General features: G+C 38.2%; 1 protein-coding gene across 5 annotated transcripts in view; it reads left to right on the top strand.

Moving 5' to 3' along the window:
• The first annotated feature begins 492 nt into the window (after window positions 1–492).
• Window positions 493–25,621, top strand: part of CYLD (CYLD lysine 63 deubiquitinase) — a 69,126-nt gene continuing 43,997 nt past the window's right edge. For 2 of the 5 annotated variants that reach the window (XM_047835679.1, XM_047835674.1), the window contains exons 1-5: window positions 506–641; window positions 1,200–1,280; window positions 6,824–7,475; window positions 8,708–9,010; window positions 10,203–10,308. In XM_047835679.1, the coding sequence (XP_047691635.1) occupies window positions 6,972–7,475; window positions 8,708–9,010; window positions 10,203–10,308 (913 nt within the window). In that variant the 5' untranslated portion in view covers window positions 506–641; window positions 1,200–1,280; window positions 6,824–6,971. Of the gene's footprint in view, window positions 642–834; window positions 948–1,199; window positions 1,281–6,823; window positions 7,476–8,707; window positions 9,011–10,202; window positions 10,309–25,621 lie in introns of those variants that run through there. The other 3 variants (XM_047835675.1, XM_047835678.1, XM_047835677.1) reach the window with 3 other exon arrangements.

The raw sequence follows: 25,621 nt of genomic DNA, 5'->3' as shown, positions 1-25,621 counted from the left end.
ACTTAGGTCTGATTCTAAAGCTTTGCTTTTTCATGGGATCCTGAAATCCTAGTCCCACCTCGCGTCTGGACTGCTCTCCACCCTGGCCCCAAACTCCCTGCAGGAGTTTTGACAGCTAAGCCCCGAGCCAAGACCCCGGCCTGGGAGGTGGAGCAGGGAGCAGCACAAGAGCCCCGCCCCGGCTCGGGTGTCAGCCAATGGTAACGCGGCACCTAGTCTTTTGCCCAATCAGCCAGAGCTCTCCGTCCCCCCCCCCCCCCCTCCCCGGCTCCTCTGCCCCTCCCCTCCGCTTTCCCTTTGGCTCGACCGAGCTTGACGGAGCGGAAAGTCCCTTCAGCCGACTCCGGGCCGGCAGCCATTGGAGGAAGGTCTGTCACTGGGCCGCCCAATCAGCGCGTGCACAGAAACGCATCTCGGGCTGTGATTGGTTAGCGCGGCGGTTGCCCCCTCGCCCCCGCTCGCTCTCACCCCCCTGGGCGGCTCGGAGGCGGGGCAGGTGGGGGCGGGCCCAGGTAGCAGGTTCGGCTGCGCCGGGGCCGCGCGTCGGAGGTAAATATTAAGGCGGTGGGTGTGGGGCGCCGGGGCCGAACCGGGACGCGGGCTAGCCGAGCTGGGGAAGGGGCGACGCCCCGCCGCCCGAGGTGAGTGAGAGAACGGGCGGTTGAGCCGGCGAGCGGCTGGCGCCTGGGTCCCCTCGGGCGTCCCTGCCCGGCCTCCGGACGCCTCCAGCCTCCGCCGCCGCGGTCGTCGGGCCCTAGGCGCCGGCCCGTTAGTTGCCCTGGCCCGGAGCCGGCCAGGCCCGCGGGGTGTTGAGCCCGCTGACGTCAGCCCGGGCTTCCTCACCCCCGGGGCTTCCCCCACCCTTCCCCCCGGCTTCCTGAGAAGGCTGCCGAGCCGTGGGAGCCTGGTCGCCGCCGCCGGGACCTCCGGGGGAGCGAGGACTTGGGGTGAGAGCCGCGCAGGAAACCGTCTCCGCCTGCGGTCTCCCCCATTTGCAGAAGGGGAAACCGAGGCACGGGCCGCTGGTCGGCTCCCGACGGTCGCTGTTGGCTTCGGGAGCCCTGGGCTGTATTATCTCCTCTCGGAGTCGAGGGGGGCGTATCGTTCCGTCGGTTTGGGGGGGTTGGTGGCCCCTGTCCAGGAAGAGCAGCAGTCGGGGTTCTGGCCTCGTTAATGGCGTGTTCTGCTTTTTCTTTCAGTTTCCCCCTTTCCAGGGTGAGGATGGTTTTGTACAACAACCTGGAGTTCATTAGTTGAAAGGTGCGCTCTGTCGAGACAAGGTATTCTTTTCCTTCTTTTTGTTTTTCTTTACGATCGTATTAACGATCTGTGGGGGGAAATAGGGAAGTCTTGACAGAAGATCGTGTTCCTGGATTTGGTTCTCAGCTGGGTCAGCTGCCCGGTTATTCATGTACTTGGCATCTTTTCTATTCCACCCTGTGGCATTTGCATGTTTTAGGGTGGTTGTCATCTTCCAGCCACCAAGCCTTGCAGTGTCTCTCAGCCCCCAACATCCCTGCCCCCATCCTCTCCCCAGTCTCCCTGTGTAGTTGTAGCCTCGGCTGGGCTGAGGATCATTCCTTACCTTGCTTTTGAACTGGGGCTAATAGAGATCTTAATAAGATTGTTCCTTTTGCAGTCATTGGCTCGCTGGAGAAAAATCCGGGCCTTGAGGGAGGTTGTTCATTCAAGTGCTGGTTTTCTGCACACCCCCTCACGCCCCAAGTAGACTGAATGGCCCTGAGGATTTAGCCTGCCAATTCCCCACTGGGTAGTGGGTGGATTTGAACTAGAACAGTATTAGGAGAAAATGATTTGCTGGGGGTTCTTGTGGAAGTTCATGTACTGGGAATGTTGATATCACCCAGAACATTCTCTAATGTTCTGCTGCAAAATGTTACAGTATTGCCCTTGAAGAAGCCTTCCTCTGGATGGTAACTTTTGCGAAGAGCCGGTAAGACCAAGGCACTGTTACACACAAGGAGCCTGCAGCAGTGATTTCTTGTGGTCTGGCATGCCTAAACTGTAATTTTGCCTGATTTATGGAAGTCTGTAACCCTAACACAAGAAGAGACAAAGGAGTCATTACCCTCTTCATCAAACGATTACTATTTTGTTCCTGATTTCCACACTCTGGTCCTAAATTTGTCAAGGTACTTTGATTGGTTACACAGCACTTACAGGCATCAGACATGGTGTGAGGATCTAGGAAACCAATTTCAGATGAACCTCAGAACTTGTTTTTGCAATTGTGAAAGATTTCTTGTTTGTTTCTTCTCTCGTGTAGCAATGTAGGGGGGTTAACCCTGACCATGACTTCATTCATTCTGAGATGTAGTAAAGTATACTTTTTGTTTGTTTGTTTCCCTTTTAACCTGGAAGAGGCTTTTAATCACTTAAACAGTGAAGATGAGGAAATGGAATTTTGGCTTTCGCTTTTGCACCTGAGTTAACCAAATCGTCTGTTCATTTCACATCTACGGAATGCCCATGACATGCCAGGCACTGGCTCGGGAGCTAGACATCCGAAGATACAGGACGTGGGGAATTCACAGTTTGGAAGTGTCGTGGCCAGGTTTAACTCTAGTGCGACCGCAGGGTTCCTTGTTCATATAAATACAGATGCAGGAGCCAGGCCATTTTTTAACTTTGTAAGTCCTGCCTGCTTTACAGACTGAATCCGTGTGTGCTTGGGTCACAAGTTAGTATGTGAAGAAAAATGAAACTGACTCTCTTTTCTGCTCATGGAATCTCTGTTTTCCAGCCGGTTAGTAGTATAACACTCACAAACTTGTTCTTTTAGTGAGAGATATCCTTTCTTAAAATGGTGATTATTCTAGCTATCTGGAAGCTTTTGGAAGAAGTCCTGTGTGTCTTCTTACGTTGGTATTCATGCTGACCTTCCTGTCTCTGCCATTCATAATTAGGGGCAGTATTTTAGTATTGTGAAGTTTTATTCTGATTTACACAGTCTCCTTTGGTTTCTGGAACAAGTCAGGACATTTGAGAAGATGTGAAACGTTCTTGAATTAGATCTGTCTCTGTTTTCTTCAGTGAGGTTCTTTGAACGGTATAACCTGATAGCTTGGGAATTAAAAAGACACTGTGTTTTCTAGACAACCGTTGTCAATTGTATGTAGCTGATTATGTTCATTTGTACCACATGTTGTCTTTTAGAACGTGGTAATTGTGACCTTTAATATTTTCCTATAAAATGTATTTCTTGACCAGCGTTTCATTGCATTGATAGGAAACTGGTAGTTATTTGTGTCTTTCAACCCTCGTCTTGATTCAGTGACTTTATTTTAGTGCCATTAGACTCTCATTCATTCAGAATCCAGACCCTCAACCAGCTCAGGTAACCAGACACATTTTCAAATCTTTGCGACCCTGAACCATTCCCTCATCTGGAATGTTGTTAAAAGAAAGGCCTTCTTCTGTTCGATGTGGCTTAGAGTTAAATACATCATTGCATTCCGCCTCTTTGGTAATCTTCATTCAGCACTTAGAGTAATTATCAGGATATTCATAATCACTCCATTTTCCAGCCTGAAATAAGTACGATGGCATTTAGATGAATCATTTGTGATATATTTACACTCACAGTGAAGTATACGATTAGAGGCAATTTTAAACCAATTAGACCTGAAAGGTAGTAAGAGAACACAAAGTAGGGCAGTTATCATATCTTAAATCTGCCATATTTCCCAGTATCTAACACTGTGCTGAGTGCACAGAAATACTCAACGCACCAGCAAACCTGGATTGATCACTCATCGACGGTGTCTTTTATGTCTTTCCCGTTGTAGTCTTTAGTTTTTACGGCTTGGGTGCTTAAGACTTAATTTAACTATCGTGCATGTCCCAGGGAAAGAAGAATGTTGTCATAATATTCATTTCTGCGGTGGAGGAAAGTCTCTTTATTAACCTATATCTGCTGCAGTGCCAGTGTATGGAGATATTAACAATCATGAAATTTATCATCTTGTATCGTTGGAGAGTCATCAAGTTCCCCATTCACCTTTCTCTGTCAGTTGCAATGAAGAGAATCTGTGTTTAATGTAGTTGCAAACCTATTCTTTCTTAATGTGTACTTTCCGAAAGAGGAAAGGCCACCGCCTTTTTATTTTTGGGTAATGCTTTCTCAATATTTTATGAACTTTTGTTCTGTCCGTTCTAGTTGTCTAACGTGATCCCTGCTTTTATCGAGTTTAAGCTCACTGCCACTTGTGCTAACTCAGGTTAAAGAAAAGCTCTCCTTGTGTGCTCACTGTAAAATACAGTTCTTAATAACTGTTGCTAAATTGCCTTCCACTTTTTTATAAACCAAAGTAGTTATATTAAATTTTACTGTGGACTGTCTCTTAAATGACTTGCATAAAACACTTCTGTAATCAAATTCATTAAAAACATAGTGTCCTAATGCATTACGTATAGCAATTTAGTTTTGTCATGGTAATATTTCATGACCCACTGGTGGGTTTTATTTTAAATCATGACATGACATACTAATCTAGAGAGCCAACAGGGTAGGAATTGTGGGTATACAATATTAAGATTCAAGGACGTTCTTAATTTTAATATTTGAAGGTGTAATTTTTAGGAATTTTAAGAAGTCATTCCTTTTCTAAATAGAATTACCATACTTTCAAAAGCAATTTTGGCCAGAAATACTTAAATACATTTATAAGGAGAACAAAACAACACGCTTTTTTAGACGTTGCTCTTTGACTCTCTCCTCCTTCCGGGAGTAACCCAAACGAGGTCAATGCAGTAAAGCCTCTGTGCTTTACTCCTAAAAGGCTGTTCAGAATTGATGTATACCTCTTTTAGTTACTGTTGTTTGTTTTTTTTTAAACACACAAACGTATTTCATCCTCTGGCTTCTCAGAACCGATTAGAAGCAGTAAGTTGGAAAGCAACAAGGCCATAAAATGAGCCAAATACACATTGCAGGAAACCACAGAAAATGGCTGATTGCAAGGGAAAATCAAGGACTGTAAATCTATAGAAAGCAGACCCAAGAACTCACAAAGCCTTTCAACAAAGTAACAAACATCTTTGTATATTGAGAGTCAGGTGACAACTTTATATTCATATTGATAACTCAGTGATTCAGAAAAGGCTATTTCCCTGTTGATCTTTGAGAAGAATTTTAGTCAGAAACAACAAATACTTCATTTTGGTACCTTAAAGGAATGCAGCCAAAGTAAGGATTTGGGTTGCTGTTTGAGTAGCCTTCATGAGGGGTGTTTTTGCTCATAATGGTGCCAAGATAGGGGTTTCCACAGGTGTCTTATGTAAGTGGCAAATATAAATTGATTCTATTCCTGCCGAAGTAGACAGTGCCCTCAAGTGGAATTAAGACAAACACATTATAAAAAAAAGAAAAAAAAAAAAAGAGAGAGAGACAGAGAGAGAACCACTTTAAGCCAGCTCTACCCCTGCTTTTTACTAAATGTTGCACAGATATTTCAAGAGTATTGGTTTAAAGGGATAACAGACTCTTTGTCTGGTCTTGGGTAATTTACATGTTTCGTTCTGGGTTGTAGTGGGACAGACTTTTAAAAAACTTCACCATTCGAGAGCACTTCATTATCTAATGATGCATTCTTTGTATAGGTTTGACCGATTATTTAATCATTAAGTTAAATTATTAAACTGAAAATTTGGTTCTTTACTTTTAGGAGTATTTATTTTTAAATTCCAAGAGGAAACTAGATAAATATGATAGTCCAATCAACTGTTGCTGTTACTCAGAATGGTGGATAAATCTACCTCAAAGGAGGGAATAAGTAACTGTGTTTAGAAACCAAATAGCCACACTCGTGTCCCAGAGAATACATAAGGACTATTTTTTTTCAGTAAGATAATTAATTAAAATAATGAATTCTGAATTTGATTTAGTGAAATCGCATAGTGTTTAACCCCCAGTTAAGGTAGGGTTGCGAAGGCTGTTTTAATTGTGCAAGACTGGTATTGTAAAAATTTTCAGTGAAGATTTGAAACTGGAAATAGTCTTTTTATGTTTTTCTTTCCAGCATAACATAGTTAAAATTGTGGTGTTTGTTACTGTACTACAGTTACGTTCTTTGTTATGTAGTCCAAGTTTTAATGGCTACAAAATTGATTTTTACTATCATCAGATTTACAATATCTGATATTTGAGATTATGAGAAATTAAATGATGGCTCCGATTAATATGATTAACATTTGCCTGTCTAAGGACAAAATGTACATGATGAAAGGAATGAAACTGAATCAGAGATCAAGTAAATGATCCATTATCAAAATAGGGAGCACAGATAAATGAATCGTGGTTACAGTTTCAGAATATGATTTATGTGTTTTTGATAAAAGATGTTCAGCATAATAATTATGATGGGTAACTTTTCACTTAAACCACGTGTACAGAAATAATAGCCTCTTTGACTGATGTCTGTTTTGCTGAAATGCAGCAACTTATTTAGGTTAGGCCTGATCTATTAAAAACGCTACTTTTTAAAGCTTAAAAATGCATATATATGTTTAAATCTGTATAGAATGTTATCTTTTACTAGAATTTGATTTTATACATTGCATTGCCATGGAAACAAACATTATTGTATTGTGTTTGAAGCTACTTTACAATTGGATCTCCTTAATTAAAGATGCAACGTTACAGTAGGTACAAGTGATGCATGTCTTTTAGCCTTTTTAGGTAATTTTGGAAGTATTTCATTTATGTGTGTGCTTTTACTAATCAAATGAGATCTTAAGTCTTTAACCTTGATTTTAGCTCATGTAGAATAAAGTGTAAAGTTTCTTTTTGCTTGTCCTCCAGGCATTTTGCTTTGCTGTCTTGTTACAGCATGGACACCAAATTGCTAAAAACGTGCTTTGGGACTGCCAGTGAATTTATCTTTTGTGGTTTTCCTACAAACTTAGTAGTTCCCTTTTTTTTGAGTTAATATTTCGGAGTTAATGTCACCATGAGTTCAGGCTTATGGAGCCAAGAAAAAGTTACTTCACCCTACTGGGAAGAGCGGATTTTTTATTTGCTTCTTCAAGAATGCAGTGTTACAGACAAACAAACGCAAAAGCTCCTTAAAGTACCAAAGGGGAGTATAGGACAGTATATCCAAGATCGTTCTGTGGGGCACTCGAGGATTCCGTCTGCAAAAGGCAAGAAAAATCAGATTGGATTAAAAATCCTAGAGCAACCACACGCAGTTCTCTTTGTTGATGAAAAGGATGTTGTAGAAATAAATGAAAAATTCACAGAGTTGCTTTTGGCAATTACCAATTGTGAAGAGAGGTTCAGCCTGTTTAAAAACAGAAACAGACTGAGTAAAGGCCTCCAGATAGATGTGGGCTGCCCTGTGAAAGTACAGCTGAGATCCGGGGAAGAAAAATTTCCTGGAGTTGTGCGCTTCAGAGGACCCTTATTAGCAGAGAGGACAGTATCGGGAATATTCTTTGGAGTAGAACTACTGGTAAGTTTGATAAACCTTTTTAGTGAGCTTGTGCGTGTATGTGTTTCTTTCTGTGTATATTTGTATGCACACATGTTTGGTTTTTTTTTTTTTTTTTACCCCTTTAAATTAAATACAACTGAAGTTTTTCCAGAAATCTCCCATAGTTTTTAATATTCACAGTTCTTAGGATTTACTTTTTAATGATAAATTGAGATAACGTAAAGATGATGCATTGAAAACTTTTTAAAAACTACCTAATGTAGTAGGAAATACACATAGATCATGTAATTGTTGAAGGGTTTCCAACATTAGAAATTTTAACATTGTCTGTGTTAAAAGTGAACTCTGCCAATTATAACTGAATTAATCACCTCACAAAATTATGAATTATCTTGTGACCGTAGTAACTGTAGGTCTTTCAGTTTTTCTTAGGGTGTGCTATTAAGTTCATGAAACTTAGATATAAGATTTTCAAAGAATAAGGTGCGGCAATTTAAAATGGCTTATATAGTTGTCCCTGATAATATATGTGAAAATGACCCAGGAACTTCTTTCTCCTGAAGGGAGAACCAACAACTCCGTGATTCATTTCCAAAGTTAATGTTCTCAAGAGCTTAAATGTCAGTTACATTTTTTACATTCTTGCATATAGAATTTCACGATCAAAAAGTTTCTAAAGCAGCCAGTTGTAAACCAAGTAAGAGATCTGCATCCCAGCTATACTGTTTACTAGTTGGGCTGCCAGGTTACTTACCCAAGCTACTTCTCCTAAAGCTGCTTCCTCATCTGTAAAATAATGAAACCAGCACACAGCTTGAAGCGTTTTTTTGTGATACATTGATTCAAGAGTCCGTGTGGTGGCTGGCACATAGGAAGTACTCAGTAAATGGAGCTAACGTTATCGTGGTTTTAAAGTAAATTTTTCTTTTTATGACAAAGTTATTGTTCGTATTGAGATGTAGAATCTAGCCCGGCTCTCTCACAGTGGAATTATGACTTTTGATTAATTAATTAATTAATTAATTATATTTCAGCATCAGATACAGCTTCTTTTTTCCTTTTTTTTTTTAGACACTCGAAATTCACCAGCAACTGCTAATAATTATATTTCTTATCTCTGTCATTCGGAATTTTCCCAGTGATTTCTCTGAAATCCCCGGAGTGGATCTTTGTTTCTTATGGATCATCTTACTTCATTTCTTCTCTACCTTATCAGTCATTTTTTTTCCCCCCTCTCACTTGAAAACTAGGAAGAAGGCCGTGGCCAAGGTTTTACTGACGGGATATATCAAGGGAAACAGCTTTTCCAGTGTGATGAAGACTGTGGAGTGTTTGTTGCGTTGGACAAGCTAGAAATCCTGGAAGATGATGACAATGGATTGGAAAGTGATTATGCAGGTCCAGGGGACACCGTGCAGATGGAACTTCCGCCCCTGGAGATAAACTCAAGAGTTTCTTTGAAGCTCGGAGAAACCACAGAGTCCGGCACAGTTATATTCTGCGACGTCTTGCCTGGGAAAGAAAGCTTAGGATATTTTGTCGGTGTGGACATGGTAAGAAACTTTTGGAATAGATTATCTTTGTGGGTGTATCTATTAGTTTCATGACCAGTTTAGGTACAAATTGAGCGCTTTGAATATTTAAAAGGGTAACGTAAAAAACATCTTCTAATTTATCTTTGGTAGAGGAACATTGACGTGGGACAGGAGTCTAGATATGGAGTTACATTTACTCTTTTTCCAGTTTGAATAAACTGGAGTAATGTTTCAATCCTTAAATTTGCTCTATGATAGCTGACCAATAAACAGGAAAAAAAAAAAAGCCCCACCCAGAGATGTTCCATGATATCTTGTTTTTCTTTATCTTGAAAAGATTCCCCCCGCCCCCCATTCTCTTTATAATATTTTGCTAATATGGATGGCGGTCTGAGGATCCTCTTGGCAGGCTGCCTAGAGTTTTGCCCCACTGGCTTTTCCCCACCTCTGTCTGTCCTTTAGTTGGCCTGTGCGAGTGTGCATTCCAAACCCCTCTAGTGTGCTCCTGGAAAGGAAAGTTCTGGCAAACACAGTATTCCTCATCTATTTCCAACGGCAACATGTTGTACACATTGGTGCTCAGGGCAGTTGTCTGACTGGCTTGTCTCTTAATCTGACTCCATGAACAGCACTATACTCCTTGGTGCTATGTTGGAATATAAAATAATTAAATATAGAAGTCTATTTTGGAGGGAACTCTTACATATCCCTAAGATGTCAAAAGAACAATAAAAAATAGATCTTCTGTGTACAGAAATGCACACAGGGGTTCAAATAGAATATTTAAGTGCTCAGGGAATGTAAAAGTAATTAGAACAAGGTAGGCTTAATTAGGGGCCGATTTCTGGGTGAAACAATGTATTATTAATGAATCTTCCTATGCAGATGGGTGTTATGTAGACTAGCATTTGTTGTCCGGTAAAATAGGAGGAATCCTTTCAATTCCTTGCTTGTCTATGGGCTTACTGTACCTTGATTATTCTTGGATCTCATTTTTACCAACACAAAACCAAAAAACAAATAAGCAAAAACACACCAAAAGCTTTATTAGTGTGGCAGTTGTTTCTGATATGTTCTTTTTTTCTTTTAGGAAAAATAGTTAAAGTTTGCCAGTGTAAAATCTTGTGGAAGATCCTTTTCTGGAAAATACGGATTTTTGTATTCATGTTTTATTGAGACAGGTTTTAAAACTGTATTGCTTAATTTCTAGGATAATCCTATTGGCAACTGGGATGGAAGATTTGATGGGGTGCAACTTTGTAGTTTTGCAAGTGTTGAAAGTACAATTCTCTTGCATATCAATGATATCATCCCAGGTATGTTTTCTTTGTGTTTTTATGTATTAATAAGGCAGGGTTCCTAAGATGTGTTTTATTATGTAAATATAAGCTTCAAGATGCATTTTTGGAACTTGACTTCTTGTCCTATGGAATTGTTATCAAATAGAACATCCTGTCTTATCTCCCAATGAGAATAATACTTACAGACTTTTTATTTCCAAAAGCATATGAGCGTGGGGTGGCATTTATACATTATCGTTAACTTTTCATTACCTGTTGATTCTAAGTGGGGGAAAAAGCCCTTTCTGATCATTGGAAGAGTTAGAAAATAAATCACCTGCTACCTGTTTGAGTAAGAGCCTGGTTTAAACTAGAAGCCTGTAAGCAGAAGTTGGTCACGTCATGTGACGTAATATACTGTGGAGAGGATTCTTCCTGCGTGCCCTTTGAGATTTCTTCCAGTTTTGAGCTGCTGTAATTGATCAAGATTCATGACTCTCGAGTCAGATCACCCAACTTTACACCTTAAGAAAACAAAACAAAACAAAACAAAACAAAACAAAAAAACATTAAGCCGCCTTTTATTTCCTGTAAACAAGTAGCACCTAATGGCCGCTGTCAACTAATTGATAAATTCCCATTGATGGCAAAAATCAACAGCATCTCCCCACCCCCCCACCTTAGCAGAGTTCCAGTTACAGGCTAGTTGGCTGATAGTATGCTAATCATGAAACTGACAGAGGCATTCATAGGTGGTGCTTTTAATTGATCATTATGCAGCCATGAATAAATGTCAGAAAGCCTACATTCAGTAGCCACCAATGTATGCATCCATGAATTAGATGACTTATACTTCTTCACATTCTTGACTTAAAAAAATATTATTTATTTTTGAGAGAGAGAGAGAGACAGAGAGAGAGGGAGACACAGAATCCGAAGCAGGCTCCAGGCTCCGAGCTGTCAGCACAGAGCCCGATACGGAGCTCGAACTCACGAACCGCGAGATCATGCCCTGAGCCGAAGTCGGAGGCTTCACAGACTGAGTCACCCAGGCGTCCCCCCAATTTTAAGGTCTTAATTATTGCCTGTTTTGCCGATAAAAACTGGGGCTTAGCTAGTGCTGAGGTTGGCTAGGATCAAGTAGGTGGTAGAGCCAGAATTCAAATCCAGACCTGTCTGATTGAAAGGCTCTGCTCTTTTCGGTCCCTCCTCACCCTTTGTGTATACACTTTGGATGTGAAGACTTGCATAGAAAAGCATCCTTCTCAGCCTCAGTTGGATACTTGGGAATATTGTTTCCATGGAAATGGGTTTTGTCTCTAATTCTATAAGAGCTGAATTTCACTAAAGCAGGGATCATAACCGAACAAGATGATTTTTCCGCTCCCGGTATTTTTTTTCCCTTCTTCCTCATTTTGATGCAGAACACTTTGGAGTTTCCCACAGGTCATTTCAGGTCCTCAGTAACTTTTTTTTTTTTTTTTTTGTAAAAATGAAGGGGCTATTACTAGATGATCCTTAGGATTCCTTCTAGCCTGCAATGTTTGCCCTTCTCCTGTTCCTTGTTGGCTTGGCAAGTGATAAATGCTTGTTTTGCTGAGTTACGAAATGCTTTCTACTTTGGCTTTTAGCTGTATAGCAAGAGTACATTAATTGGAGGTATGGGGTTCAAATAAGGGCTTGGTTTCGATTTTGCTTTGTCAAAGTCCGACAAACTCGGCTTTTCTTGAATTTTAGGGTAAATCCTATACCTACCACCTACCCAGACTCTACAAGGAACATTTTTACTGTGCTTGCTTTTTCAGGTATCCATTCCTGTATCTTCACTAACCCATGTTATTTCTGTATGCATTTCAGAGTACGTCGCAGACACCAGCACACATATAATTAACCAGAGAGAAGTTTAGGGTTTTTTTTTCCTTTTAAGACAGACACGTAACAAAATACATGTTGTGTCATTTGAGTTTTGACTAATGCATATACCCTTGAATTGGAAACCCTTATGAAGTTACTAAAATAACTTCTAATAAGAAAAATATTTACATATCTCAAATCAAAATAACAAAAAAAGCGCAGTAGAACATCTCATTTCCATTCTTATCTCCTCCACTTCCGGGACCTCCTCATTCCATCCCTTGCCTCCCACTGCTAACTATTTTTATTAGTTTCTTGTATATCTTTCCAGAACTTCTTTATACAGTATAAGCACATATTCTCCCTTCCCTGTTTAAATAAAAAACATACAGTTTATACTATTCTGCACCTTGTCTTATTCTCTTAAATCTATATCTTGGAGCTGTTGGTATACTTTTCCACTGCATTTATTTAACCAGATTCCTACCGACGTATATTTGGATTGTTTCTAACTTTTTACTATCACAAAGTAATAGTATCCCACATGCGCTAGCAAATCTGTAGGATAAATTCCGAGAAGTGGGGTCATTTGGTGAAAAGATCCATGAACTTGTATTGTTCTAGATATTACTACATTGCCTTAAGCAGTGTATATAACAGTTACCAGGAGAATATGAGGGTGACTTTTTTTTACGGACTTTGCATGAGAGTATGTTGTTGAATTTTCTCCCAGTCTGAGAGGTGAAAAATCTATTTCAGTATAGTTTTAATTTCCATTTTGAATGAGGTTTTGAATGAGGTTAAGCATCTTTTCCTATGATTAAGGGCAATTTGTGTATTTCTTTCTGTGACCTGCGTATTCATACCTTGTTTATTTTTTTAAATTGGATTATTGGCCTTTTTTCTTACCAGTTTCTTTTTTATGTGTTAGGAAAGCCAACTGTTTTATGATGTGGGGTGTAAATGTTTCCTACTTGCCAACTCTCATTTGTAACTCGTCCTTTTTTATCTGGTTGTCCTCATTTTTGAAAATTATGGTAAGATAAATGTAACAATATTTACCATTTTAACCATTTGTCAGTGTACAATTCAGTGACATTACATACATTTACTGTGATGTGAAACCGTCACCTCTATCTATTTGCAGACTTTTTTCATCATCTCAAACAGAAACTCTATATGCATTATGAAATAACTCCCCTTTCCTCCCTTCCCTCAGCCTCTGGTAACTTCTGTTCTCTACTTTCTGTCTTTATGAATTTGCCTCTTCTAGATACTTCATACAAGTGGAATCTTCTAGTATTTGGTCCTTTGTAAATGGCTTGTCTCACTTAGTGTCATGTCTTTTGACTTCGCTTTAGGTGTTTTTAGCCGTGCAGAATTTTAAAATTTTTATGTAGTTGAATTATGAGTTACTCCAAGGTTATATAGGCATTTCCCCACGTTCTCTCACATTGCTCTTGTGGTTTTATTGTATATATATCTGTGATCCATTTTTATTTTATGTGATATATAATGTGATATATGGATCTAGTTTAGGTCCCCCTCCCCAGATAGCTGCCCAGTTGTCCCGACATCTTTGATGAAAAGTTCACCTTTTTCCTGCTCCTTTGAGATGCCACGTTCACCATACGCAATTCCCATATATGCTTTGGCATATTTCTGGACTTTCCCTTCTGCCTGCTCATGCTTCAGTACCACACTGTTTTTAACGATTCTTTATGGTATGTTTTAATAGGAGCACTAGTCTTGCCTCATTGCTCTTCTGAATTTTCCTGCCGTTCCACATTGTCTTCAAAAAGGTTAATAGACACATTTAAGTCTACAACCCATCTAGATTTAATTTTGTGTAGGAGATGAGGTACACATACCTAATTTGATCTACCGTGCTTGCTGCGTATAAATCAAGTTTCAACACGGGTATATATGGACCTCTTCCTGGGCTCTACTCTTTCCTTACACTAAGACCTCTAGGCCTTCATTATCATAGCTTTACAAGAAGCTTTATAGCTAGAGAGTACACTTCCCCGTTTGTTCTTGGCTATTGTTGGCCTTTGCCTCTTCGTTGTAAATTTAACAGTCGGCTTCTCCGACATTACAGGAGAGTTCCGTTGGGATTTTGGTTGGAACTGTAGTCAACCTGTAGAGTAATTTGAGGAGACATTTTTATTATACTGAAATTTCTAATACATGAACATTGCATTACCTTTCATTTATTTAATCTCTTTTTAGTAAAATTTTATACATTTCTCCATTTCTTGCATGCATTCTGATACGTTACAAAGTAAAACATGTTTTCTAACAATTTTCTGTGATCTATAGAAATACAGTCGACTCTTAGAGAACAGTTGTATTGAAACCTACTTCACATACCATATATCTCCCTCATTTAAGCTGTTCCATTCAGTGTATTTTAGTATATTTACAGATACGTGCAGTCATCACTATAGCCAGTTGTAGAACATTTTCATCACCTCACAAAGAAACCCCGTACCTTTTAGCTATTACTGTCCTATCTCTTCCTCCTCCTTAGTCCTAACCAACCACTAATCCACTCTCTGTCTCTGGATGTTTGTCCATTCTGCACGTTTCATATAAATAGAATCACTTAACGTGGTCTTTTGTGACTGTTTCCTTCGTGTAGCAGAATGTTCTCAAGGTTCATCCATGGTGTAGCACGTATCCTTATTTTATTCCTTTTTATGCCCAGATAATATGCCATAGTATGGATGTACCCCATTTCGTTTATTCATTTGTTGAAGGACACTTGAGTTCCTTCCATCTTTTGCTGTACATAATGCTGATATCACATTTGTGTACAAGTTTTTGTGTGGACGTATGCTTTCCTTTTTCTGGGTATATACCTAGGAGTGGAACTGCTGGGTCACTTGATAACTGGGTTTAAGCATTTGTGGAACTGTCAGACTGTTTTCCAAAGCGGCTGCACCATTTTGCATTCCCACCAGCATTGTATAAAGGTTCTGATTTCTTCACACCCTTGCCAACGTTTATTATTATCTGAGTTTTTGATTCTAGCCAGCCTAGTGGGTGTTAAGTGTTATCTCAGTTGACTTTTGTGGGCTGAGTTTTGTTGCAGACAGTCTTTTTAAAATCTTTTTTTTAATTATTTTTTAAATATTTATTTATTTTTGAGAGAGAGAGAAAGTGAGCATGAGTAGGGGAGTGGCAGAGAGAGAGAGGAAGACACAGAATCTGAAGCAGGCTCCAGGCTCTGAGCTGTCAGCACAGAGCCTGATGCGGGACTCAAACCCTCTGACCGCGAGGTCACGATCTGAGCCGAAGTCAGATACTCAACTGACCGAACCACCCGGGGGCCCTTAAAATCTTTTATTCTCAGTGTATCCATAGATTACTTTTTTAGTAACTAGTCATTATCATCTGCAAATACTAATAGTTTAACTCTTCTTCCTAATCCTTATATGTTTATTTTCAAAATATGGTTTCTTATTGTCTTAGCTCTATGAACTTTTAAATGCACGTTGAATAGAAGTGGAGGTGGTATCAGCCATCTTGATCTTGCTCTTGATCTATTAAGTATGATCTTTGCCATAGGATATTATTGTGGCGGCCATCATTTATCAGGGTTGAGAAGTTATCTACTGCTCCTGGTTTGCTAAGAGTTTTATCATGAATGGATGTTGAAGTTTATCAAACTTTTCTGTCTATTTACATAACCCCGTATTTCTTGTCTTTAATCCAATTTCCTAATAGTAAATAAGCCCTCACATTTTTTTTTAATTTAATTTTTATTTTTTGACAGAGAGAGAGAGAGCAGGGGAGAGGCAGAGAGAGAGAGAGGAGGAGAGAGAATCCCAAGCAGGCTCCACACCGAGAGCACAGGGCCTGATGCGGGGCTTGAACTCACGAACCGTGAGATCATGACCTGAGCTAAAATTCAAGAGTTGGCCACTTAACCGATTGAGCCACCCAGACGCCCCAGCCGTCACATTTCTGATATAAATCTAACTTCATCATGATTCATACGTTGCTAGGTCCAGTTTGCTAATCTGTGCATGTTTTAAAATTAAAAAAAAAAAAAAATTGCATGTTTAAAATATTTAAAACAAATTTTAAAAATTACATGTATTTAAATTAAAAAAATTTTTTATAGTGGTAACATGCACATAACATTTACCATCGTAACCATTTGTAACTATACAGTTCAGTGGCATTAACTAAATTCACATTTTTATAGAGCCATCACTACCATTCATCTTTGTAACAGTTTTCATGTTGTAAAATTGAAACTCTATACCCATTAAACAGTAACTCGCCAAACCCCACCCCCAGCCTCTGGCAACCACTCTTCTAATTTCTGCCTCTATGCTTTTAACTCCTCTGAGTACCTCATGTAAGTGGAATCATGCAGTGCTTGCCTTTTTATGACTGGCTTATTTCCCTTAGCATAAAGTCCTCAAGGTTGATCCATGTTGTAACATGTGTCAGAATTCCCTGTATTTTTTTTTAAAACTGATTTTTTTAAGTGTCTTTATTTTGAGAGGGAAGGGGAGAGGCAGAGAGAGAGGGAGAGAGAAAATCCCAAGCAGGCTCTGCACTGTCAGAGCAGAGCCCAACGTGGGGGGCTCAGTCTCATGAACCATGAGATCATGACCCGAGCTGAAAGGAAGAGTTGGATGTTTAACCAACTGAGCCACCCAGTGGCCCCAGAATTCCCTTCATTTTTAAGACTACATAATATTCCGTTATATGTGTATACCACATTTGTTTATATGTTTATCTATTGATGGACGCTTGAGTTGCTGCTGTGTTTTAGGTATTGAGTATTGAGAATATCGCTGCTATGAACCTGGGTGTAAAAATATCTCTTTGAGACCCTGCCTTCAGTTCTTTTGGGGATATATCCAGACGTGGAATTGCTAGGTTATATGGTAATTCTGCTCTTAATTTTTTGAGGAACCACCATAAGGTTTTCCACAGTGGCTGGATGATTTTGCATTCCCACCAGCAATGCACAAGATTTCCAGTTTCTCCATATCTTTGGTAACATTTATTTTCTGTTTTCCTGATAGAAGCCATTTTAATGGGTGTGAAATGGTATCTCATTGTAATTTAGATTTGCATTTTCCTAATGATTAGTAATGTTGAGTATCTTTACATGTGTTTATTGGCCATTTGTATATCTTCTTTGCAGATATGTCTATTCAAGTCCTTTGTCTATTTTTTAATTAGGTTGTTTGGGGTTTTTTGCTGTTGTTTTAGGAGTTCTTTATATATTCTGTATATTAATGCATTGTCAGATATATGATTTTCAAGTATTTTCTCCCATATTTTGGGTTTCCTTTTTGTTCATAGTACTCTCTTATAATCCTTTTTATTTTGGTAGAATTAGTAATGATGTTCCTACTTTCATTTCTAATTTTAGTAATGTGAGTCACCTCTCTTTTTCTTAGTCCATCTAGCTAAAGTTTTCTCAATTTTGTTGATCATTTCAAAAATCCAACTTTTGATTTCATTGCTTTTCTCTGTTGTTTATTTTGTATTTGGTTAATCTCTGATCTAATCTTATTTTCTTCCTTCTGCTAGCTCTGGGTTTAGTTTGTTCTCCTTTTTCTAGTCCCTTAAATGGTAAACATAGGTTGTTGCTTTGAGATCTCTTTTGTTTTTCAATGTAAGCATTTATAGCTATAAATTTCCCTCTTAATACTGCTTTCACTGCCTCCCCTAGATTCTAAAATGCTGTGTTTTTGTTTTCATTTGCTTCTAAGAATTTTCCAATTTTCTTGTGATTTCTTCTTTGATTCATTGGTGGTTTACAGTGTATTACGTAATTCCCACACGTTGGTGAGTTTTCCAGTTTTACTTCTGTTTTTTGATAATTTCATCCTGTTACGTTCAGAGAAGATATTACATATGGTATCTGTTTTTTTAAATCTATTGAGAGTTTGTGGCATAACATATGCTCTATTCTGAAAATATTCCATGTAAACTTGAGTAGAACGTGCATACGGGTGCTGGGCAGAGTGTTTTGTGTTTGTTGTTGTATCTAGTTGTTTTATTGTGTTTAAGTCCTCCATCTGCTTACTTCTGTCTGGTTCTATCCATTATTGAGAGTGGGGGGATTGAAGTCTCCAACTGGTGTTTGTGGAACTATTTTTTTCTCTTCAACTCTCTGTTTTTGCTTCATATATTTTGCTGATGTGTTATTAGTATGTAAATGTTTAAAATTGTTACATCTTCGTGATGCATTGAACCTTTCATTAACATATAAATGTTCTTTGTCTCTTGTAATCTTTTTTGATTTAAAGTCTCTTTTGTCTGATGTTAGTATAGCCATCACTGCTCTCCTTTGCTTATTATTTGCTTTGGATATCTATTTCTGACCTTTCACTTTAAATTTCTATGCCTTTGGAGCTAAAGTGAGTCTCTTATAGACAATATATAGTTGGATCATGTGTTTATCCATTCTTCAAATTTCTGTCTTTTGATTGGAGAGTTTAATCAATTTACACTTAAAGTAATTACTGATAAAGAGGAACTTATTTCCATCATTTTGCTATTTGTTTTTTATAGGTTTTTTTTTTACCTTTATTTCCTGCATTAATATTGTCTTTTGTGTATAGTTGATTTTTGTAGTGAAATGTTCCTTTTTCATTTCTTTTTGCACATATTATAGCTATTTTCTTTGTGTTCACCACAAGAATTACATTTAACATCACAAATTTTAGTGATCTAGTTTGAATTTATAATAGCTTAACTTCAACAACATAAAAAAACCCTCTTCTTTATAGCTCTACCCCACCCCTTTCAGTTCTTGGTATTACAAAATTACATCTTTATACATTGTACACCCTAAAGCATAAACTAGTTAAGTGTTATAAATGCATTGGTTTCCTAAATTATGTAGAAAACAAAAATGTAGAGTTACCAACCAGAGTTACAGTAATACCAGCTTTTAGGCTAATTGTTTTTTTAAAAAACGTGTTAGTCTCTTAAAGCATGTAAAAAACAAAGTAGTATTACAAACTGTTGTTACGGTAATACTAGCTTTTATGATTGCCAATGTATTTACCTTTATCGAGATCTTTATTTCTTCCTGTGCTTGCAGGTTACTGTCTGGTGTCCTTTGATTTCACCCTGCAGGTGCTCCCTTGGGTGTTTCTTTTAGGACAGATCTAATGGAAACAAACTCCCTCGGTTTTTCTTTATCTGGGACTACCTTAATTTCTCCCTTACTTCTGAAAGACATTTTTTCAGATATAGGATTCTTGGTTCACATTAGTTTTCTTTTAGCATTTTGAATACATGGGCCCACTGTCTCCTGACCTCCAAAGTTTTTGATGAGAAATCTGCCTATGTCTTTATTGAGGATCGCTTGTATGTGACAAGTTGATTCTCTCTTGCTGCTTTCAAGGTTCTTTGTCTTTTGAAAGTTTGATTCTAATGTGTTGGTGTGGGGGGTCTCTTTTACTTCACCTTACTCGGTGTTTGTTGAGCATCTTGGACATTTATGTTCATTGCTTTCATCAAATTTGGGAAGGTTTCACCCTGTAGTTCTTCAGACATTCTGTCTCTTTCTCTCTTCTTCTGAGACTCCCACAGTGTGCATGTTGATTTGCCGTGGTGTTCCATAGGTCCCTTGGGTGTGAGTTTGCATTTCTCTGATAATTATTGATGTTGAACACCTTTTCATATCACCTGTTGGCCATTTGTATGTATTTTGAAAACTGTTCAGTTCTTCTGCCCATTTTTAAATCATGTGTTGATTTCTTTGCTGTCGAGTTGTATGAAATCTTATGTATTTTGGATATTAACTCCTTGGTATTATTTGGTATATTTGGTATACCTTGGTATTATTTGGTATTATTTGCGAGTGTTTTCTCCCATTCTGTCGGTTGCCTTTTTATTGATTGATTCTTTTGGTGGGCAGGAGCATTTTAGTTTGGTGTAGTCTCATTTATTTATTTTTGCTTTTGTAGCTTATGCTTCTCTTGTCCTGTTCATGAATCACTGCCAAGGCCAATGCCAAGGGACTTTTCCTGTGTTTTCTTCTGGGAGTTTTACAGTTTCGGGTCTCAAACTTAAGTCTGATTTATTTCAAGTTCACTTATGTGAGGGGGATGCGGTTTCATTCTTCTGCCTGTGGTTTTCCAGTTTCCCCACCACCACTTATTGAAGAGACTACTACCCTTTTGCCGTTGAGTATTCTTGGCTCTTGTCAAGTATTAGTTGACCATATATACATACGTTTATTTCTGGGCTCCCATTTTTATTCTCTTGGTCTTTGTGTTGATTTTTATGCTAGTACCATATTGTTTTGATTACTATAGCCTTGTAGGCTTCTGCCTTTACTCTTTCTCAGGATTGCTTTGGCTATTCGGGGTCTTTTATGAAAGTGTTATTTTGTAATGAATTTTTCCATTTAATCTTTGTTTCTAAAGTTTTTAGCATAACATTATTCTTAAGATCTTGTATTTTCTGTTAAATCTCAGCAGCATCTGCAGAGGTGTCCTTGTTTTCATCCAAAAAAATTGTGTCTGTTTTCTTCTAACAGCTCTTTACTAGAGGTTTCTTGCTTTCATTTATTCAAAAAAACTTATCTTTTGGCTTTCTTAATCTTAGCTAGGTATTTGTTTTCTATTTTAGTAATTTCCGTTTTTTATTATTTTCTTTTTGGCTTTTTTTGGATTTATTGTTTTTCTTTCTAACTCTTTAAATGGTTAGTTTAATAATTTTTAGTTTTTCTAATGTGAAGCATCTAAGGGTATAAACTCTATGTACCTATTTACCTACATTCCACAAAATTTGTTATGTAGCGTCTTGTTATCATTAAATTTGAAACATTTTGTAATTTCCTTCATGATTTTATTTTTTTTTTAATCCATTTGCTTTATGGTCCAAGAATATGATACTAATCCTTTGACGTTTGTTGAGGCCAACCTTATGGCCTCGTATGTGATCAGTTTACAGAGATATTCTGCGTATACTTGAAAAGAATACGTTCGCCCCAATTGTAGCTGCATGCATCGCATGTGTATTTTACATGTCCCTTAGATCAAGCTAATTTATTATGCTATACAAATTTTATATATCATTACTGAATTTTTAATTGCTGGATCTATCAGTTACTGAACAAGATACATTAAAAATTTCTAACACAATAATGGGTTTCTTTTTTTTTTTTTTTTTTTTTTAATTTTTTTTTCAACATTTATTTATTTTGGGGACAGAGAGAGACAGAGCATGAACGGGGGAGGGGCAGAGAGAGAGGGAGACACAGAATCGGAAACAGGCTCCAGGCTCTGAGCCATCAGCCCAGAGCCCGACGTGGGGCTCGAACTCACAGACCGTGAGATCGTGACCTGGCTGAAGTCGGACGCTTAACCGACTGCGCCACCCAGGCGCCCCAATAATGGGTTTCTTAATTCTGTGTTTGCTTTAGTTTTGAACTAATTACTTGCTGCATATAAATTCAGAATTTTTGAGTACTTAGAGTTTGAAATTGTTGTATCTTCCAGGTGATTTGAACTATTTGTCATTATATAGTAGCTGTCTTCATTGCTAGTAACTCTTTTGTCTTAAATTCTGTTTTGTATGGTGTGGATAGATTGTGTTTGGTTAGTATTTTCCAGGTATTTCTCTTTTTCAGTCAGTTATGTTTGAGGCATGCTCTTTTATAGCAGTATATGGTGGGAAATCTTTTTTTCTTCATCTAGTTTGGCGATTTGGGTACTTTAACTGAAGGGTTAATCTGTTAATAGTTATCATTACTAATAATTAGATTTATTTCTGTTGCCTCATGTGTTTTCTACTTGTCCTTCTTTTCTGCTTTACCCCCACTGTGCTATTGGATTGAGATGTTTTCTCTCCCTTTACTCATTTCATTTTCCTACTCTATCCCACCTGCTTGTTTTCAGATGGCATATAATTTGAAGAATCTATTCTGATGATCTTTGTCTTTTCATTGTTGTGTAACCTGGTAGCATTTAATGTCATAATTGTTATTATTTTTGAGTTTAGAACTATAATTTTATTATCTATTCTTTACTTGTCCCCTTTTTTCCTTCCTCTTATACTTTTTTCTACTTTTTTGAAGATTATTTGAAAAATTTTAAGAAGTATATGTTAATCTATTGACTTTCTAGCTGCGTTTCATGTTTATCCTGCTTGGAGTTCACTGAGCTTCTTGGATTTGTAAATTTGTGTCTTTTAACAAAGTAGGAAACATTCTGACCATTATTTCTTCAAGTGCTTTCTTTGTCCCTTTCAGTCTTTCCTCTCTCTGTGATGTCAGATAGATACATGTCAAGAGTTTTTGGTATTGTGCCTGAAGTCCTTGAGACTCTGTTAATTTTTTTTCCTCATACTTTTATGTATCTGTTCTTTAGATAATTCCGACTGTTCTGTCTTGAATTTTACTGATTTCCCCCTCTCTCATCCGCATCGTGTTTTTAGGGCTTAAATTCATTCATCCAACGAATTATTCTTTTCAGAAATTGCCTTTTTAAGGTTTTAGAAGTATTTTAAGACTTCCATCTTGTTCTTTTTTGTTTGTTTCTTTAAATAGTTTTTATTTCTCTGGTAAGATAATTGCTGTCTTCTCCTTCACTGTGAGCATATTTTCTCTTACCTCATTAAGGATAGTTCTAAGTCCTCTTTTAAAATTCTTTTCTGCCAATTCCAACATCAAAATAGTCTATGGCGTGGTGTGCATTGTGGGTTTTTCTTTTGAGAATGGGTCACAGTTTCCTTTTTCCCCCCTCTTTTCTCTTTTAGTATGTGGAGCAGTTTTGGATTATAACCTTGTATTGTTCCTTTCCACTGAATTTTGAGTCTCCTTCCTAATCTGCCTGTTGTTTTTTTTTTTTTTTTTTCCTCCCTTCACTCTCCAGTGACTGCTGGAAAAAGTTGTTTTTTATATTTTTTCAGAGTTTAAATCTATTTTTTCAGGAAAAGCGGTCTGATATGAGCTTACTCCATCATAACAGCTGTATTTTTAATACGTATTTTGGAATGTGGAGAGCATTTATTCAAGAAAAAGGGGGATTTCTCTGGGCAGGCATGATGGATTTTTTTTTTTTTTTAATTTTTTTTTTTTTTTTCAACGCTTATTTATTTTTGGGACAGAGAGAGACAGAGCATGAACGGGGGAGGGGCAGAGAGAGAGGGAGACACAGAATCGGAAACAGGCTCCAGGCTCTGAGCCATCAGCCCAGAGCCCGACGCGGGGCTCGAACTCCCGGACCGCGAGATCGTGACCTGGCTGAAGTCGGACGCTTAACTGACTGCGCCACCCAGGCGCCCCCAGGCATGATGGATTTTATGATGAGATTTTATTTTATAGTTTTCGCCCCCCCTTATTTTCAAGTTTTTATTTAAAGTCCATATATACAGTGTAAATGTGTAAATTCCATACAGAAGAACATTTGGTGTAATATTAGTTTTAGGAGTAGAATTTAGTGATTCATCACTTAACATACACCCTGTGTTCATCACAAGTGCCCTCCCTAATCCCCATCACCATTTAAGTTTTTGATTGTTTGAAATACAGTATTGTTTTACTATTGAATTTCCAAGTTTAAAAAAGAAATTGTTTTTAAGCGTTAATACAAAACCGTTATAAGAAGGTCATTTCATTTCTAAGCCAGGTAGTTCCGAACCTTGGGTGATACTGAGCCCAGGGAACATTTTGTAATGTCTGGAGACATTTTTGATTATCACATCTGGGGTGGGAGTACTACTTGAATCTAGTGGGTAAAGACAGAGATACTGCTAAATAAACATCCTATAACGCAGAGAGCAGCCCCTGCAACAGAAAATGATCTGGTCCAAAATGGCAGTATTGCTGAGGTTGAGATATCCTGTCCTAAGCAAATTACGTGACTTACGCTACTTTTATAATGTTAACTTGCTGGATGGCTAAGGGGAATACCTTGTAAAATAAAACTTCTTTCGGGGCGCCTGGGTGGCGCAGTCGGTTAAGCGTCCGACTTCAGCCAGGTCACGATCTCGCGGTCCGTGAGTTTGAGCCCCGCGTCGGGCTCTGGGCTGATGGCTCAGAGCCTGGAGCCTGTTTCCGATTCTGTGTCTCCCTCTCTCTCTGCCCCTCCCCCGTTCATGCTCTGTCTCTCTCTGTCCCCAAAATAAATAAAAACGGAGAAAAAAAAATAAAAAAAAAAAAAATAAAATAAAATAAAACTTCTTTCATTATTAAGGTATTCTTACAGGGGTAGCTAGTTCTGTGCTAATGTTGTTTTTCCAGAATCACATGGATAAATGTAATTTAACTTGTCTTACCAAATCAGATATGTTTGTGGGTTTCCATAAAACAGACCCTTAACTGAGAGATGCTGTGGGGCGGGGTTTGAATGGGTGATGGGGATTAAGGAGGGTACTTGTGATAAACACTGTGTGTTCATTGCATGTAAGTGATGAATCACTCAATTATACTGTATGTTAACTAACTGGAATTGAAATAAAATGTTGAAACTGTGAAAAAAAAAAAAAATCCAGAGGGTGCTTTTGAAAGCCCCAAGCCTTTTTGGTATAACCATCCTTTTTACCTACCTTCACTGAATTTCGAGTTTTGCATTTTACCAGTAAATGTAATTCATTATGTCAAGTAAGTTGGGAGACTAGGGAAATCGTTAGTTTAGTGTTAAAATTTAAGGAAAGAAAAGATATCTGAAATATAAAGTTGGCTTGTGTATAATTGATTTTGTTTTTCTTAGTCTGCAGTAGGATAAAGATTTTGAAATGCCTCCCCCCGCCACCCCCCCAGACTCTAGCTAGAGCTGTATTTCCTTCTGTATATTTTTTTCCATCTCTCAGTTAGGTTTGAAATGTAAATGATGTTGGGTTCTACAGTAGCACTTAAAAAGAAAATGAAAGGAAAAGCTACCATTTCTGTTTTTCCTGTGGTGGAATTATACATAACCTGACAAAGGCATTCTGTAATAGTATTTATCTTCAAAAACATTTACAATTCTATTTTATTCAAATAGTGATGTAGGATTAAAATAATAAAAATTAGTTACATGAATCTCTTGGGCATCACTTGTCAGGCACACTTTGATCTTCTAGATCAGTGGCTCTCACTGTCATTATTCCCGGCTCGCAGAGCAGTGACAAGAAAGGAAAATAATGCTTTTTCTTTTTCCTTTTAAAGCTTGATTTCATACACCGTGAACAGAAGATAATTAAGAACGATACCAGCTTTTTATAGTGTAACCCACAAATAGTACTTTTCGCCAACAAAATAAAGCTCACGAATAGATTTAAAAAGTAAAGTTGTCTAAATGAAAATTAGTTTCTTTGAATGGGTCTCCATCTCTATTTCATGTCATCATTAACACCCTTTCCTGGAGAGAGAAAACGAGTCCTGGTGTCTCCTTTAGTTCCTGAGGTTTTTTCTGGCCCAGTTGCCTTCATTTGTAGGACAAAATTAATACTCCCGGCATTTAAAACTGTTTTGAAGCAGTTTAACAGCTGGTGAGGTTAGGAAATAATTCATCTC

The sequence above is a fragment of the Prionailurus viverrinus genome, chromosome E2 (genome assembly GCF_022837055.1).
Source record: "Prionailurus viverrinus isolate Anna chromosome E2, UM_Priviv_1.0, whole genome shotgun sequence".
NCBI lineage: Eukaryota > Metazoa > Chordata > Mammalia > Carnivora > Felidae > Prionailurus > Prionailurus viverrinus.
The sequence above is the reverse complement of the archived record's forward strand: the minus strand, read 5'-3'. Positions and strand labels throughout refer to the sequence as shown.